The following is an 18,790-nucleotide window of genomic DNA, read 5'->3' on the forward strand; positions in this document are numbered from 1 at the left end:
CTCTGCTGGACTTGGGATAGGATCATTTACTGTTTTTATAAAATCCTATTMAATAGTAACATGTTAGTAGGACATGGTTTTGAACACAGGAATCAGAACGAGTGCTCAGCAAAAAGTTATTTTATGAAGTATTGCCATGTCCTGTATGCAGCTGAAAGATGTAAAGGGCTGAGAGCACTGCTCAGGTGGATGAATGACATGAAGATCATCCTTACAGATCTTGAGCAGTGAGATTGCAGGAGATGTGGCAGGTTCTAGCATTTGGAGTAAAGCCTCCCAAGTGGCTGCATGAGGGAGAGATGAGCAGCGCTTCACTTGGAGCCCAAGGAGGGAGGTCGAGTAGAAAACAGACCTGTCTGTTTTCATTACAGAGCCTGGACASGCTGCAGCTGAGATTAACCCAGAAATAAGGCTGAATGGGAAAGAGGAGGAGATCACAAACGTCCATCATCTTTCACCTCCTGCAAAACAAAACCAAACCTCTGGCTCTGTTTCTGCAGACAGCTCCTGCGAAGGTTACACCGGACAGGGAGCAGGATCAGACACAAGGATCTGGTAACTGGGAGTGAGGGAAGATCCTAAAAAAAAGCATGGTTGATTTATGTCTGAAATATGACAGAGAACATTAGAATGCTCCCTCTGAACTTTGGTACTTTGGTCTGTTTGAGTGGCTGAACAGGGTCTAAACCAGCTGGAGAGAACACACCTCATTTGTTGTCTTGGAGAGGAAGGAGAAGTTGAACCAAGAGTGGGTTTTTGTTACAGACAAGCATTCCTGGATTTTGATTAGCAAGCTAGAGAGTAGGAAAAGTCAAGAAGAGCATAACAATAAGTACATAAATCAGATGAAATCGGGTCACTGGAATAAAAAAAGAATAAGAGCAGTATTAGAGTAAAAGAGCTGGTGTTTTGAGGATTTTTCTTAGTGYAGATGTAGTTTGCTAAAGGCATTAGGTAATAATAGAGGAAAAAGGCTGAGAGAGGAAGGAGCTAATAGATTCAGAAAGCTTGGAGGCCAAAATGGAGAGAAGTAGATATAGATATATATTTTAATTAGTAGGTTTCCTACAATAGAGTTCATCTTCCAAGTTAGATGAAATTGTAGTCTTTCTAAAAGAAAAATTGCATATACTACAGATAATAAATTTTCCCAATCTATAGAAAAGGAGTTAAGGGCTATGTGATAAACCTGAAGAATAATTAATTTTCCGCATTATTCAAGAAATGAACAGAGTAGTGTTTTCTGCATGGATTATTATTTTTTCAAAGTACTTTTTTGACACGTGGCTTACTCAATTTGGCTGTCTCCTTCCRGTATAGTTCAAAATCATTTTTGAACAGTCAAACAAGGTTTTGATGCAGTAGAGGRGAGGTGTCACCAATTTTATGGGAGTGTTTGCTCAACATTCTTGGCAGGAGAGAAGCCAGTGTGCTGAAGTTCTGCTTTGGGCAGTTGGTCAGTGATATTTCCATGCATTTCCAATTAGCTGATCTGAGAAGTTGTGATCTTTGTGGCCAGTACAAATATCTATCAGTTACCTTTATGGAATACAATGACTAAATGCAATGACCTAAAGGTTTTGGTTTTGTTTGTGCCATAGAATGTCATCATCAGCTGAAGAGATAGAAAAGGAGTGTCTAAGACATGAACCTTTATGGATCACACTGTGCTTCAGCCATATTTTCAGCAAGTTATAAGGTAGTCCTCAGTCTTGAATGTAGAGGGGACTTTACATGGAGCAAAAACAGGATTTTGTGTACAGACCTCAAACATGAGGTTGCAGGTACAGCCACCTGTATAGGGAAAAACACCTGTGAAAAAACTTGAGGTCACAACTTACCATGTTGCTCATACATCCCTGCTGTTGTTGTACAGGGGATGTGTCAGGGTAGCACCCATCAGTGCAAATGAATATACATCAGTGAGCAGATGTACTCCTCCTGGAGTCTTCCTTTTACATTTGGGACTTTACCAAATGCACGTAATGCTACTATTCTTTTCTTTCCAAAATCAGTTACAATTTAAAACAGAGATTCATTTAATCAGAAATTGGCTTAAACCCTTGTAGAACAGGTGTACTAAGTCTTAAAATCTGCTGCACATTTCAGTGTCCCAACTGAGGGCAGTTAAAGCTCCAGAATAAGGGAAAACTTGGTCTATAACAGTTATCAGCTGGTAGACCTGATTATATTGCAACTTTCTCAACTTAAACAGTTTCCTGTTGGTCCATCAAGTCTACTGAGCAATTTGAAATACTAGAAAGGTTACTGGAGATGAATTAAAGCTACAGGAAGRTGGAGCTTTGAGGGTTCCTTTTCAGTAGACATTGGAACCACTCAAGTCAGAATGCTCTACTCAGAATGAATGAGAAAAAGTGTTACTGCTTTAATTATTGTTGCCTGTTTAACATGGGATTTCTTGAATAACCATGTCCTTRAATAACCATTTCTTAACTAAACTGACACAATTTTGTAGTCAGTGATCCATGACTTTAAATATTTGGAAGGGCTATTGATTCACTGAACTGGAAGAAATTAAAGATGTTGAGGCATATTTTCAAAAGTAGAATTACATGTAGTATAAATTATATTTGATCATGTATATTTTATTTACCATTTAAACSGTTAAAAAAGCTAGGCACATGTAATACAGCACTCAATTTATCTGYAATAGCTTTAACTAAACATTGGTGTTATGTTTAAATCAGCTCTGTGTAGTGCTACAAGAGCTGCCAGCACCTCCAGCACCTGCTCTTGTTGACATGTCACAGTCCCCTGCGTGTACCTATTTCTGCTCGTGGTAGTCACTCTCTAGGTAAATTGTCCATAAGACCAGTGATTCCATCAGCAAATTATCCAGAAAATGCCRTCAGTGCACATGGTGACACTTGTGCCACTGGTGGTTCTGTTGCTGTTCCAGGATAATTAAATTGGCAGTTTCCTCTTGTGCYGGTGTCATCATCTCCCTTCCTTTGGCTCCTTAGCTTAGACCTTCTCCCTTTTTCTGTCCTCCTGAGTATCAAATGCATTATTGATTGCTCCTCTCCCACCCTCCTCACTTCCACTCCCCTAACCTTATTTTTTTTTTTTATTTTGTTTTTGATTGGCAGTATCATCCCGACAAACAGGAGGCAGATGTGCCAGCAGGAGAAGTGGAGGAGCGCGTGCAGCGGTTCATCGAGATTGATCAAGCGTGGAAAATTCTAGGGAACGAGGAGACAAAAAAAGAGTATGACCTGCAGCAGCGTGGTAAGTTCCTGCCAAGGAGTGCTGGAGTGGCAGCAGCTCTTTAAATAAGCAGGGGCTGGGAGTGGTAGTTAGATGGTATTTTAAAATGCTGTTTAGTGCTGAACCAAATGTTTCTTTCACTCTTGTCCTACTTTCAAACGTGGATCCATTATTTATAGCTTTTGCTGCACATACATTAGCTGCTGAAAACACRGAATTACTTCCAACAAAACATTAGGGGGCATTTTTCCTAATAGTTTCATAATAATTCCAATAGAATTATTATGAAATGTAYACTAATTGCAGACCTTGGCTCTTTTTATTTTATGAAGGTAGCTTCATTAATTGTTCTTAGTTTTGAGTTCTACACTCCATTTTGTTGCAGTGTTTTAGATGTAAGTATTAATCCATCTATACCTAGCATTCATTGTGAATGGRTTTATAACCAGAATCATTAGGACTCTTTTTCGTTGTGTGTGTTAGGTAGCGTTCATAATTCATCCATAGCCTAAACTAGTCTTTCTAAAGCAGGTTTGTAAATAATATTTCAATGTARCATATTAACTGGGCAGCTCTAGCACACATTTCTTTTTATACCTCTCAGAAAATAGCTTCTTAAAACAGTGACAGGCTGTTGTGAGAAAGAAAGGGGGGAAATGTAGGTCAGGTCTGTCACACATGGGCTACCATTACATGAAGTGATAGGCTGTCTTTCTGCTCTGGCCTCAGGATAGGAGTCCCTCAGCCTTCCATTAGAACCTTCAATAAATGTATATCCACCCTACATGTTAATGGGGGGAGTCAATAATAGTGCTTTGCCTGTGGGGAAAACACTCGGCAGTAACACASTGTGCTCCAGCATTGACGTGGAGCCACCACCGTTGTGGAATGTGTCTGATAAAAGCCCACTGTCTCTGCAGCTTGTTATTGAATTCCCTGCCATTGTACATTGGCACACCATCAGACCTTGCTCTCTTGTGCTGATTTTTAACCCCCCTGCCGCCGCCGATACCGCGGCTTGGAGAGACAAAGGCGTAGTCAGTGTGGCACATAGGCATGGCTGCAGGAGAAAGAGGGTGATGCAGAAYTGGATATACACAGAATTATCTACTTAAATAACCTTGGGTTTCAGACTGGATCTTGTGTTAATTTGTAATGTAAACAGTATGAAGATCAGACTTAAATTTTTCGTGTCAAAGTAGTTTTTTAAATGMCTGAAGGTGATGTCAGAACAGGAATTTCTGCTGCCCAGTGCTCTCATCCTRTTGTACTTATAGCATTGTAATATTGGTGGTATCTTCTCTTTTCACAAATTATATGTGTGGAGGAATGAGGAAGTATTAGAGATTAAATTAGGACTCTTTTCTATATTTAGGGAGTTTTACCTAAAGCTTAAATCCAGACTATGAAGTTCCATTTTGCCAGGTCAGGTTAATCCACTGAAGTAGAGAGCTACATCAAGATTTTGTTTTCYCTTGGGATTTAAGGATATTGCTATAAATCAGTTCTGACAGTAATTTGAAGATTATCTATATTTTCTCAGATTCTTTTGCATCCARATGAGTAAAGACTCGGTAAATGAAGAAATCAGGTTGTACTATTTAGGCAAGTGTTTGGTAATGAGGTGGTGATGGGACATCATTTTAGTACAGTTTCAGGCTGAGCCACACCTAACACACATGTGCAGGGCTGCTGCATTCTTTCCAGCATGTTCCCTGGCAGCAAAATGATGGGGAAATAAATTCTAGTTCTTTGAATGCCTGTCAAGCTGCTTCTGAAGTCATGATTCTAGACAAATTCGTAGACACTGCCATAAAAGCTCACAGAAACAAAGGAACTGAGACAGCAGCTAAAGGGAATAGTGATGAGAAGGATAATACAGCAAGTTAGTAAGATGCARAGGAAGCCTAGGAAGCAGGATCTGAAGGATGCCAGTGTGTGTGTGTGTGGCTGCCTATCAGCAGGAAGCCCTTTGCACTGTAGTATTTTCCCCATTTCACAGATTGTTTGATTTCTATGTACCTTCTTGTGTTACACTAACCAAATCCTAATTACTTGGCTCTGAAATTCAGTAGTTAGTGAAGTTAGAAAAACATGAAATTCTGTGGGGCTCTATGGTTTTCATTTTCTTTTTTGAATTGTTGAGAGAAACAAGTGAATGTGCTTTTATATCTTAATACTGCTTTTCTCTGAAGGTTTCCCAATAATTTCTTAAAGGTCACAAAATTAAATCAGTAAGTTCGTGCCTTAGGTTAGTTTCTGGTGGTATATGTAGCAAATAATTCAAAGCTTGTGGTGGGATTGACACTAAAACCAGTTGCTTTTATGATTTTGGGTGGAAAAATTAAGAATCTAGAGGATTTCCCATGTRTGTCCCTCTCCATGTTTCTTGTAGGCTCCAAAGGTTTATAGGCTGGGGGSAGGAGTTTTCACATCTTGGCACATAACCTCCTTTGGATTTTCAATTTTTYAATTATACTTATAGGAGAATATTGCAGATGCAATTTTCATAAATGAGTAATATTCCAGTGTAATTTTGATTTTRTTCTGGTGTCATTTCTTAGGCATGAGGAATTCCAGGCTCCAGCTTGTGCCAATCACCTCTGACAATAGCTCTGGTTCCATCCTCTCTSTTCCTTTCCATTAGGCAGTGAGGCACAACAAAAAGTTGTACTTAGCCTAAAATAGCTCATTTTACAACATCTGGTCACTAATCCAGGCTTTGCTGACAATACCACAGTGCTTTTGCAGTGTGCCAGGTTGTACTCTGTAAGTCCCARAAGTGTCTATTCCTTCTCCAGCCATGGATTTCTGGCTGCAGCTCCTCAGCTGGAGCTCAAGCCTTTGAACTCTCTGGTGTTARGAGAAGCAGGATTGTTTTGGTATTTTTATAACAAACATACCTTTTTGTTATGAAAGTTCTTAGCACGTGACTTTGCTAAAATTTCAAATTAAAGTAAGTGTRGTTGTTTTAAATGAATTCAAAAGACTGAATTTTAAAAGCCTGTTAGAAAAAGTTAACTTGTGAAAACATCCAGTGGTGATTTTGATGCAGAGTAGATATGAACAGTATTTGACTGACAATGCATATCTTGAAGTCTAATTGTGTTTGGTTTGAAAAAGAAACAATCCTAAGTATGTATGCCTGATAAAGAGCTAGAAAAATCTTTCAAGTATTATGACTATTTTTACTATTACCATAAACTGTTAAAAGGGTTGAATTTCCATTTACTGCTTGCAACCCTTTCCCTAAAACTCAGCCTTAAGTAGCCCAAGAAATATTTATTGTATCCTCAAGTGAAACTTAAATACCWTTCCTCTTTTACAATTTCTGAATGACCCAGCAAGGGCTCTAGTAAAGCTTTACTGAACCAAGCTGCTAATAGTTATTTAATGTTGTTCTGTAGCCTGAAAGAATCTCAGTAGATTTTTCCTTTTAATCTCTTTGAATTGCAGGCTCATAAACCTCTCTGATGAGCCTGCCAGTGTTTTCTTAGATCCTGCACTTGAGACAATGGAGCTGCAGAATCCTTTCACCTCTTGTTGTAAGACAAATCCAATAGATGGCAAAGCCAGGCAGGCTGTACTGCTGGGGAATTAAAATTTGTTTCAGGACTTGTGGTGGATGATCAGGTCTTCACATTTCCCTGTATGTTCAGGGTKTTTCAGAAATGACAGCTCTGTACATAGAGTTTCACAGCCTGAGCARATCCACATGCAAGGCCAGCATGTGWCATAACTCAGAGTGATAATTCAGATTATCAGATAACTCAGATCATTCACCATTAYAGCCTCATGTTTTGTAGCTTGGCCCAGACAAATTCCCAGCAACAATGGTGTTATTTGGCATAAGGCCATTGATCCTTTATTGTATCTTGACACCTCACACAGTCAACTAATGTTCTGATCAGGTGTAAGGAAAATGTTACTCCATATAACTGGTGYATCCTCCAGTTTTCTTTCATCATTACACTCCTGCTGATTTTCCCCCTTTCTTTTGACAGTAGTAAAGTACAGGGTCTGAATGGTTAATTTTCTTTTTTTCTTCTGACATTTTCATTACCAAATAGGTGTTCAGCAAAGGTAACATCAAAGAGGCTGTACTGATGCTGTCATTATTTCAGYGTGTCCGATTTAATTGCTTTCATCAGAACTAATTTAGATGAGACTCATTCCCAGCCATATGTAACATACATTTCAGCTGAAAATGGAACAGTGAGTTGCAAAATAAAGACTGGGATGTAATAATTGGTGTTGGGTTTTGGTGATAAAGGGAATGCTCTGTTACCTGATCAGACAGAGGTTGGAGAGGGGCAGTTTTTTCTGGGCTGCAGAATCCCTCAGTTCTGCTTTTCAGGCCCGAGCTAAGAAGGTTCATGGAAGTTATAAGAAGTTAAACAGAAGAAGCTGGGAACTACTTAGGATACCCCACAATGTAGTGATTAGGTCRGGGAATCTCTTGGGAATTAAAACAGTATAATCTGGGCCTCTGACTTTTCCAGCAAGAGCTCAATAAGCAGTTCTGGAATAAGAGATTATTTCACTGCCAGCTTTTCAAAGAAAGCTGTAGAAAACCCTCCAATAGCTCTCAAAAGCTATTAAACTATCAACAGGCTTAAGAACTTGCTGCTCCAAGAGGAGGAACACCTCCCTCCTCAGTAATAACCACATTTAAACTGTGCATGTGCACTAAACTGAGTCTCGCCAAACTGAAGGCATTTCTGTGCATGTGCTGAAGTTCAGCTTTTGGGCATTTCTTGTTCTTAAAAATTCAGCATTTGGGGAGTTGGAGCTTTTAGGTGTCAGGCAGCAGCTGGGAGGTTTTGTGTCATTAAGTTGTAARGGGTTTACATTATTTTTTACTTTTTAAATATTCGTTTTTATGGGTTCACTTGTAACTTTGTTGACAAGATCTCACATTATGTAGATAAAGACCTTGGTGTGAACTTTGTACATCAAATATGAGCTGATAAATGGAAAAATCACTAATTTGTACTGCAGACTTTGCATTTGGTGCTGTCAGCTGTGTTGTACACTTTTCATTTCATTCTGTACTCAATGTAGAAGAGTCTGGGGGTCAAATGGCAGCAGATCTCTCAGGTACAGACCAGAACTGACTTTCTTTCTGTGCTGACAGACACTTTATCATAAAAGAACATTTGGACTAGTCTTCCTCTACAAGTGTTTCTCATTTATCTTTTTTCAGGAATCTTCTGGAAGCTAAAGTTACAGAGAACTGCATTTTTAACTGATACAGTGATCTCAGTAGGATTGTCTAGTAGGGACCAGATTGACTGCTAGTTATATAAAACTATGAATTTATCAGAAAAGACTGAACATCTGTCTTGTTTGCTTTATAGAAGATAACCTGACAAAAGAATGGCCACTTCATGCACAGATTTATCTTGAGGATATGTCYTGGAATGAAGGTAGGAGTTTCCTAATGCCTTTCATTGTCTCTGGTAATGTTTTTCTTTTTTCTGCATTTACACCCTTATTGTCTTACTTTGAGGTCTGTTTTTTCTGTATTTCCTAAAACAAAGCTATTTTTCTCTCTGGGTTTATCTGGATTAGAATTTAACTTTCTGTGACACTTGTTTTTCATTCCTTCTACATTTCTTCCCCCCACCCCCACTTGCAGTACCACTTTTCACCAGCTCCCCTGTTGTATCATTGAGTAAATAAATTCTTCCCATATCTCTTGTGAATCTTTCTGCTAGATGATAGAATGCATGTGTTTCATACAGGGCTTTATTCTTWATTGGGCACAGTTATTTCCCTAATTTCTATTATTTTACTTTTTCTTGTTTATTTTTGGAATAAATGACTGAATTTTTTTTTAAGTTGTGAGGGGAAAAATCCTACTTTCCTTTCTTCTTTTTTGTTTCCTGGGTTAGCAGTCTGTTCTGGAAGCATCCTTGGTCTGTCACATTTATGACTACCACCACTGAGGTTTTTTTTCGTTGTTTCACTGATGTACACTTTGTTGTTACCATTGGGTTTTTTTGAAGAGACTCCATTGGCCCTGGTTGGTTGGTGTAAGAATACCCCAGTCACTGAAATATTGTGARAGTTATTTTTTTTTAATTTGTATTTTTGAACGACTAATGGTAGCACAGATACTGATATTTACAACCCAGCAGTGGGAGGTTATTTGTTACTAAGAGCAGCTTTGTGAAGAAGATTCAAAATAAATTCTTGATTCTTCTCCAGCATTAAAGGTGCTTTTGTTTTCTTTTTTGGCAGATGAACAACTCTATACTCTCTCCTGTCGATGTGGTGGGAATTACAGTGTCTTTAAGAGTGAAACCAAAGATGTATCTTCGGTTTGTTGTGACACATGTTCACTTGTTATCGAGATCCTTCAGTGATTGTTTCAATGAAGCACATTAAAAGTTACAAACTCCTCAAAGGACTGGACAAACAAGTGACAGCATCTGCTAAAGAAATGGGTGTTAAAAAAAAGGGGGGCACTACAAGAACAAGTTCACTCAGGCTTAAAAATGAAGAAAAGTGCCCCTTTGCTCACACAGCTGTGCAGACATGAGGCTTGGATTTTCCTTCTCCAGCAGAAGATCTTGTTATGAAACACCTCCARTCCAGAACACGGAGTTCTGTGCAACTGGAATAGATCTCCTGATCTTTCCCTTGGGCCCTACCTCTTAGATGAAATCCTTTTAACAGCTCAGATGACAAAATTCAATCCCAGKGCTGAGGAGCAGGGCTGGTGGCTGTCCCTGCCCTGTGACAATGACAAACATCAGCCTGGAGCAGGAGCACACTCTGAACTGAGGCTGTTCATCACCAGAACAAATGGAGTAATCATTGCTGAGGAAAGCCAAGGAGGGGCCTGTGCTCTGACCCTGTGGGCAGTTCAAGGGAAACAACCCCACAGCACATCTGGGAATGACCAGCACATCTGGAGAGCCACTGGTGCCTCATTCAGTTCCAGCCTGGGGGTAGTTCTGTGTGACAACACAGTAAAGTGCTCTGTGCCTTCTCCATCCTCAACACTGAGTGCTCACCTTGGCTTGCACCAAAACCCCAAACCTTGCTCATAAATCCAAGCACTGACTGTGGCCTGCCAGAGGAAGCAGAGCAAGAGGCACATCATTTTTGTTGGTGACAGAAGTGTATCATTCCCACTCTGAAGTTTGGTGTAATTTCAGAAAGAGATATCTTTGTCAAGTAATACTTGTGTTTATTCTAAGCAAAAATAATTCCATTAATTTTAGTAGAAAATAYTGTGAAAACTGTCAATAGTAACTTAAGTCTTTTAATCATCAAGAAATCTGTGGCCATTGGGGCTTGCACGTAGAAATCCAAAGTCATTCAGTGGCCATATCTGTAAAATAAAAGTTACAAGCAACTTTAATCACAACTCAAAGTTCAGTATTTTCATTTGTTATTGTAGTTGTTTACAAACAGCATGTTTATCTCTTTGCTTGACAGGGTAAAGAACTTTCCTCACCAATGTGCTTCTCTTATTGAGAGTCATAAATGCAGTGTATCACAGGGAATCATTCCATAGTGGGAACTTCAGAATTTATACAGGGCATGCTTTGCTRTGGAGAGCCTCAGGAATTCCATTATTTTTTTCAGCCTTGGAAATAAATATGTCTTTCAAATTTAACGTTTTCTAGCTTGTAAAGCTCTTCATCACTTAAAACACAAGGTATATGCTTTTTGGTCCATCTAAGAGGAAAAACAGTTCCATGCCCATGGAACTCCCCATGGTGAGGTGTACATTTGCATTTTCAAGGTGGGCCTTTGAACTGCAAACACCATACCCTGGGAAGAAGGATCTATAGGCTGCAGGTAAATCTATACAAACAGGAATGAAGGGGTGGAGTTGCTGCCACCATCGGGGCTCCTCTGCAAAGGGATGGGTAGTTACAAAAGAGCACAGCTCATGATCTCTACAGGTTTTAGAGAATGATGCTGACCAATAAAAAAAATCTTCTCTCCAGAAATGAACTGTAGGGCTGTTCATGTACTGAATGCTCCCAGGAGCACTTTGCTCTGRACAGTCACTAATTACATGCAGAAATAAAGTAAAGGAGAGCAAGGACATTCACTCATTGTCCTCTGTCTCCCTCGAATGTCTGGGTCTCCTTGCAAGATACTTTTTCAGATGGCACAAGGGCCTCAGCAGGAAAAGGGGAAAGATGATTCTGAAGAGCCCTCTGTGGCTGTAATCCCATAAAAATTTCACAAAGATCAGGCACTACCTCGTTCACAGAGCTGAGTTCATGAACAGCCCCAGCACAGAGGGAGCCTTTGCTGCTCTCTGTGAGSAGTGAAAGAGCAATGGTCTCATTTAAGGAAGCACAGGCAGAGGTTCAGTTTCTGAAACTGGGGCTGTGCACTGCTGCAGGCTCCTGTCACCCCTTTGCTCTGGGCTGTGTTGCCCAAGGGAAGGCAGAAATGGATGAGTTGTGCTCAGGACCTCCAGTTCTGTGCATCAGAAAAAGCTGCAAGCACTCTTGGCCAAGATCTTAGACAATCCTTGAGCTGCTGGCATGTGCAGTTAGGGAGGAGCATGAGAACCAGCTGCTGATACCCAAACCACAGAGGCAATATCTGCATTGCTATTTTAAGTTCCACACAAATAGAGACACAAGCCACCAAAAAGAGGATATTTGTGATCGCAGTGGAATTCAAGGCTGTGCAAAGGGCCTGTGCTGGCTGCAGGCTGGGTGTCAAGTCTTTGTTTGGCCTTGAAGGCAAACAGAAGTAAAAGGAAAGAAAAATATCCCCTATAACAAATCTAAGCTGATCTCAGTARGGCCTGGAGAAGGAAGTTTCTTAGTCCATTCACTCCAGCACGAATCTCATTTCAAGAACTCAAATCACACCTATTGCAAGTTTACTTTTTTCCATGAAAGTAATCAAATTAGCTTTAAATGTTACTTTGACAGGATAATTTGAAATTTGTCTTACCACAGTAATCTTAGTGGTAGAGTTACAATGAAAATGGTATTTTATCCAGTCTGCATGCAGGGAGAACCTAAGAAACAATACTGGTGGCTGGAAAGAGATGGAAACCCCTCCTCTGTGAAACAAAGACATGCCACTCTGTGGTAATTCCCAAGTCCTTTAAAGTTATGACAGAAGTTGACTGTGACTTGTTCATTCAGACTGGCTCTTCCAATTAGCAGCTCTTTGCCCTCTTTGCTGTGGCCTMCATAGATAGATTTGATCTGATGGATGGGGGATAAATGGGGCTAACTAGCTCTTTTGAAGATACACCACAGGTCTRGTTTTGACATGGAGCCTAAATCAAGGGAATGCACAGGATATCCTACCTAGGACAGGATAAAGCATGAGTTCTGTCAAAGTGAGATTCCCAGTGCTTTTCCAGAATTTGCAGCTGCTTTGATTTCAGCAGTCCCTTATGGAATGATCTTGTGTGTGGAGTGGCAGGGAGCAAAAGGAGCAGACAGAATCACACATTGGTATTTCTGTAAGGGTTAAAAATRCTGCACCAGCACTGACTGAGAACCTTTAGTCTACTTCAGATAAACATTTATGTTCTGCCAAGAAAAGGCTGGCTCTACAAATCCAGCCAGCTAGCTTGGGTAAGCTCACTCTTTTCTAATGAAATCTGTGACTTCCAAATTAGATTTGGGGTTGTTTGCATCCATTCATAAAAACATAAGTTAGCACTGAAAGGCACTGTTCACTGCCTTCACAAGTGGATTTTGGAGAAGCAGATATAAAACTAACTGATGAAAGAGMAGCCAAAGCTGCAGCAGGCTGCATTAAAAGCCCCCAGAAGTTTTCTGGCCATTTATCAGCCACCCCTCTGCAGTTTGTATCTGATTTCTTCCACTGCCATGTGCAGCAGCAACAGACAGGAGCAGGATCACTGTGTGCTGAGTTATGATAAAGAACCCAACTGTCAAATTAACACTCATTTGAAGAATAAACTCATTTTTGCTTTTTTTAGGCACCATATACTTAAAGGTCATGAAATCACTATTCTATGCCACTGTCATTAAACAACTGCTGTAAAGTTTGSTTAAATTATTTTGATTAAGTGTCAAGGGATTGCATACAATTTTTTTTAACAGACAGTGCTCTGTATCCTAAAGTAGTACTTCAATATGAATTATCTGTGTGTGAGTTACACTCATTTTACAGAGTTTACTTAGGGTTCAATCCTGTCACTCACTTCATTAAAGTTTCTCAAACACCTTCTTTGTTGGGGTACAAGCTGGACACAAAATCTATCACAGTGGAGAAATACTGTGACTAATTGTGGCTCTCCACACACACAKGTTCTTCATATATCTAATAGTCCTCTAAAAGTAGTAAAGAGCAGTTTTTCTGTACCTGTACATCAGTTTGGARATTTTTATTTTTTTTTCAGTTGCATTAGTACCATACTAGAGCATCAGTATATTAGAGGAGCATCAGCATGTTAGCATCATCCGTATCTTAGCAGTCAATAACCAAACTAAAACTTGGATCATAAAACCAGCCCTGTTTGGAATCAGCATTTTCCCTTTGGTGCCCAGGGTAAGACAAACAGCAGGAGAAGGGGCAGAGCCCTGAGTAAACACCAGGGAAGAACTCAGAGCAAATGTGAGCCAGGAAGAACAGGTCACCCAAAACTTGCTGGTAGGGCTGACAGGGACAAATTGTCTGAGGTTTAGTAAGCAATTACTGATTGTGCTCTATAGCTGCAAGGGAACTTTTTGGAAAGTCTCAAATTGTGTTCATAAATACTGTAAATTAACGATGTAAGGCTTTGTTAAATTGGAAAGATCTAATCTTGCCTCTGTGTGTAATACAGCTGTGCTAAATTACGGGTTTGTGGATGTGTTGAACTATGTGRAGAAAACCCTTTTTATTGTTCTCAATGCACACCTTTAAATCCAGCTTTCTAAAAGCAGGTGCAAAAGTCTGTAATACACACTCCTCTGTTCCTTAGACTCAACTTTTTAGGGAGAGGAAATTGTGTTTCCTTCTTTTTGCTAAAAGATTAATAAGGCAGATAATATAAAAAAAATAATTTAGTGTGAAATAAAATTGTAGAATCATTGAAGCAGAAGGAGAAGGAAGTATGATGGTTTATACAGCACAATATCCATTCAAAGCATTTTTTAAAAAAGAAATTTGGTAGACAGTTACAGTGACACAGTGGTGGACTTCACTGTTAAAGCTTTTTCACTTTTTTTAGTTTAAAAAGCAGTAAGGCCAGTCTGTCCAAAATATATGTAGGATTTGTCAAAAGAGAATCTTTTCTTCCATTTTGTTTTTTGGTCTTGGGAGCTACAAGAGTGGAACCCAGAGATGCCCTTTTCTACCATTTTGCAGAAGCAATAATCAAATGAAGGCTGGAATGTACATCTGTGTACATTTGTGTTTTTATCAGGCYTGGATTTGCTTGCAAAATAATACATTCAGTTTTCAGAGCAGTGACTGCTCAGAGTTCTGCTCCAAAGTCCTTCCAAAAACCCCTTCATTGTTGGTTTATCTTTTACAGCAGTGGCTGGAGTTCCATGCTTTCCTTTACATTTGCTTTGGTCAGACAGGTGGGGAGGCAAGCTTCAAAACCTAACACCCAAGCATCAAAAATGTACTAATGTAACTATTTCTAGATAGTATAAATATATATACCTTAAAACAAATGCGTCCTCTTATCAGGCCRTAAGGAACAGGTCCGTAGCACCTGGAATCTGTGGAATTCCTGAGATTATCACCTTCTAACCAAACATGTCCTTTAGGCACCTGTGATTAAGCAAGATTGAAATGTAAAAAGAAACCAGAACAGAACGGTGTTAAGCACACTTTGCCTTACAGTGTATTTCCTGATTTCTGTGCTCTGTGTTTCATGACTGTGTAATGAATTAATTTTTATTGAATCTAGTAAGATCCACTGCCAGATTTAGAGGGATGAGAAGGAGTGCTCCAAAGTATCTGTTCTATCATGTGCTCAAAAACCAATGGTTTGCAACAAAAAATCCAAAATGAAGATGTAAGAGGTTAGCCCAATGTGACAGGGTCATTAATTTAATAGACTTCAAAAGAGGTCATTAGGATGTTGACTGAAAATCTGCCCTCCTGTCGCAGTAACAGCATGAACAGGGCAGCCACACACTCATCAACATCCTGGGGCCAGCACCAAGGCTAGACCTGTTAGTAGATTCATGATGAACTAACTGGTAATTGATTGTGACATCAATTACGAATAATCTCATCATTTTATCGGAGTAGGCTTGTCAAAGTTCTAATTAAGATCACAGTTCATTCTATGTGCAGGCAGAATCCACAACACATTATATTGCAATAATGATGATCACAAAACAGCAAATCCCTTTTTATAATTTGAAAATTAATGATGGTGACCTTATACTATATGACAAAGACCTTTCATTGCCCATATATATTATGCATTAACTATATTACATACCACAGATTCATGGCATTCACTGGCTGACTCAATGACAAAATGAGAAATAGCAACATAGCTGTAATAGTTACCTACATGAGAGTATGAAGCTTTCATATGTGAAAAAGTTGCCCCTACAAGTCTTAAACTAAGATTTCTGCTTGGAATATAAARTACTATTTTGTTATGTTTTCTTAAAAACGTTTCAGATGCAAAGAACCTCTTTTAAGTGTGTGAAGTTCACCACTTAAGGTAATTTTTGCAGTTCTCCCTGGAAAGTATGACAGGGAGAACACCTCTAAAATTGTCATTRAGAGTACTGTCACAATGTGTGATTCATCTACAGATAATGCACTGGAATACCTTTGTAGGGTGTCTGTCCATCATCTAGGCACTTCACTACAACCTAGAATTAAGCACTAAAACCCACAAGAATTACAGGAAAATGTAAAACCAAATCCCAGTGACAGGCCACAAAATTAACAAAAGCAGTGTAAACTCCTTTGAAATGAAGACCAATGCACCAAGCRATGTCTACACCACATCAAGGATCTCAATGGAATTACTCACAGGGAATAGTTCACTCAGTGTCAGCCTTTGCAGAACCAGGGCCCAGTCTGAAACACTGCAAAGCTCTGCAAGCACACTATCAGGGAATAATATTCACCAAAGAAAAAAAAAAATTAACTGTTCAAAACCTGTATTTTTAGTAAGAATATATTACACAGCAATAGGCTGCTGCTGCCAAAAAAAACCCCAAGGCAAGGGAAAGCCATTTGTGTGACAACTCACAAGGTGGCATTTTGATATCTACAGGAAAGGGAGCTTTTGGACAAAAGTAACTTTATCCAAACACAACTGAAATCATTACTCCACACAGAGGGGCTGTGAATACAAATACAATGCCCAAGCATTACCTTGGGCTGGCCAGCATTTCTGATTTTCTCTGCACATAGACCAGAACTAAGATGGGAAAGTCWCACAAAGCCAAGAGCTGAATTTTCACACAACAAGCAGGTCTCCCACAGAACCAGCATTTTCTCAGCAGTGCAGGTTCCTGTGAAACGCTGCCTCTGATTGTCTGCAGACAACTCCCTTCGCCTCATCAAGCCCTGTGCCTCTGTTTTGTGCAGATTATCTGAGGATTTATTTCCCAGGAATGGCAGTTCTCAGGCAGAACCGGTTATCTGCAGGGCAGCTTAAATGGGTGAGAATAAAAGACACCCATCAGCCACATGACTCTTCCCCTTCTCCCTTCCCAGGCTCTAGCACAGGAGCAGACAGACCAGAAGAACARGACTATCCTTGGGAACAACTCAGCTTGAAGTTTATCCTTTTTCACCTCAAATAAGCATTTTTCACTGGGACAAACTGGTGAAATTTGCAGAGCTGTTGGAATCCACTCAATGGTGCAGTTTAAGTGGCAAAACTGGAGTACAGGGCAAGTATTTGATGCGTACTCACATAAAACATTAATTTACTTAAAGGGGGGGAATCATCAAATAATCATATTCTTTTCATCTCTTTACATGATGCCAAACTTTTTTTTATTATTAAAATATCTTCAAACCCAAGAGATAAGAACCCTGCACTGCATTAACTGGCATACAAGAAAACTGCAAATAAAATAACCAGATTGAATTATCTGCCTCAAAAATACTCCCAAACCCAACTAAATGAAAGCAGTTTTTTGTTTTGAGGGAGTTTTTGTTTGTGATTTTAGGGGACTTATAAACATGAACGTCTTGCAATCTCAAAAAAACATCAGCATGTACAATCAGCTGGGAGTAGATGTTTGAACTTTTGTAAGGTCACAGGTATTCACATCACCTCCAGCAATATCAAAGTTTCCAACTTAAGAAGAACTTTAAATCATTCTCATCTTTTCAGTTCAGAGGCTTCCTTCTTGAGCTATGATAAGAACTAATCTCAGTGCTGGACAAAAGAATAAAGTCTGCAAGTTCTCATCTATCCCTACTAAGGTCTATTTAAGTGCCTCCCACTTTGGTACAAGCAACAAATGTAATTGCTTCATGGCCTGCGGGTGTTCATTTAACAAAAGAAGCTTTTGTGAATAAACCACAGGTGTTACCTTTCTTGATTAAAGTGAAATATGATGAAAGATTCTACAATATCAAATGACAAATTTACTAAATACTGGTTAAATTGCCTTATTTAAGTAAATTGCATCTAGTTAGGATAAAATACACACCATAGAAATGCAGTTTTATCACTCTGTACTTAAAGTCTCACATAACTACTCCTTAATCCTTTATTTATTAATTCAGAACCAAGTCTGAATAATGCTTAACAAATACTTTTTTTTAATGATCCAGTTGCTCCAGGCACTGTTTCTGTAGGTTTATCATAAATGTTGTTCATATTAAGGCTGCCATCTGCATAAAACTCAACCACATTAATTAKCTCAATATTTTCAAAATCAGGGTAAGCATTTATATTTAGGGTTTTTTTTTGTGCTGAAAAAGCTATTAAATGGTAGCAACCACACTGGAACATAAACAGTATAGCAGATGTTAAATCAACATCTTCTKTGTATCCTTGAAAGGCTGAATTACTTAGAATCCAATACTTCTTAAAAGACTGTAACAGAATGAATTTACCTTAAATTTATAGGTACTTCCAAAGAGTTTAGCACTTCCCCTCTACTTGCTAAACAGTTTAAGCTGCTTATGAATAAGACATAATGTACTTGACCCAGTTTGTTTAAATGCACATATTAAGTAGACATTATGATGTTGGTCCAGATTGTTACTAGAGAGGATGACAATGAAAGACTAATGTGTTTTTATACAGAAATTAAATYCATTGTGATTACATTTTTATATCATTGATTCATTCTCTGTAGTAAGACATTTGTAATTTTAATGGAAGATTTATAAAATGTAAGATATGAAGACTTGTCTAAATTTTGAAATTAAATATTAACCAATAGCAAAATCACATAACCTCCAGTGTTAACTCACACACCACATGGGGACTAAGGAATATTCACTTAGACTTGAATTTCTAAGACATTTTTTTCTACCATGCAAACACACCAGTTGGGTGTTCTGGAACAAAAATCTGGGTAATGTTCCAAAAGCATTCACTGGTTATTTCAATGGGGTTTAACCACTGTTGCTCCTTCCAAACTTTGTGCAA

General features: G+C 39.0%; 2 protein-coding genes across 4 annotated transcripts in view; one reads left to right on the forward strand and one right to left on the reverse strand.

Annotated features, from left to right (window-relative positions):
- The window catches only part of DNAJC24 (DnaJ heat shock protein family (Hsp40) member C24), a 26,788-nt gene extending 16,179 nt beyond the window's left edge, over positions 1-10,609 (forward strand). For 2 of the 3 annotated variants that reach the window (XM_057379995.1, XM_057379994.1), the window contains exons 3-5: positions 3,111-3,249; positions 8,589-8,657; positions 9,475-10,609. In XM_057379995.1, the coding sequence (XP_057235978.1) occupies positions 3,111-3,249; positions 8,589-8,657; positions 9,475-9,599 (333 nt within the window). In that variant the 3' untranslated portion in view covers positions 9,600-10,609. Of the gene's footprint in view, positions 1-1,630; positions 1,700-3,110; positions 3,250-8,588; positions 8,658-9,474 lie in introns of those variants that run through there. The other variant, XM_057379996.1, reaches the window with a different exon arrangement.
- The window catches only part of IMMP1L (inner mitochondrial membrane peptidase subunit 1), a 22,121-nt gene continuing 13,737 nt past the window's right edge, over positions 10,407-18,790 (reverse strand). The window contains exons 5-6 of the mRNA XM_057379993.1: positions 14,857-14,967; positions 10,407-10,573 (exon numbers count right to left, since the gene is read on the reverse strand). Coding sequence (XP_057235976.1) covers positions 10,505-10,573; positions 14,857-14,967 — 180 coding nt within the window. The 3' untranslated portion in view covers positions 10,407-10,504. The remainder of the gene's footprint in view (positions 10,574-14,856; positions 14,968-18,790) is intronic.

This window comes from Malurus melanocephalus, unplaced genomic scaffold, assembly GCF_030028575.1.
Source record: "Malurus melanocephalus ecotype Western Australia unplaced genomic scaffold, MMel_1.1 scaffold_429, whole genome shotgun sequence".
Lineage (NCBI taxonomy): Eukaryota > Metazoa > Chordata > Aves > Passeriformes > Maluridae > Malurus > Malurus melanocephalus.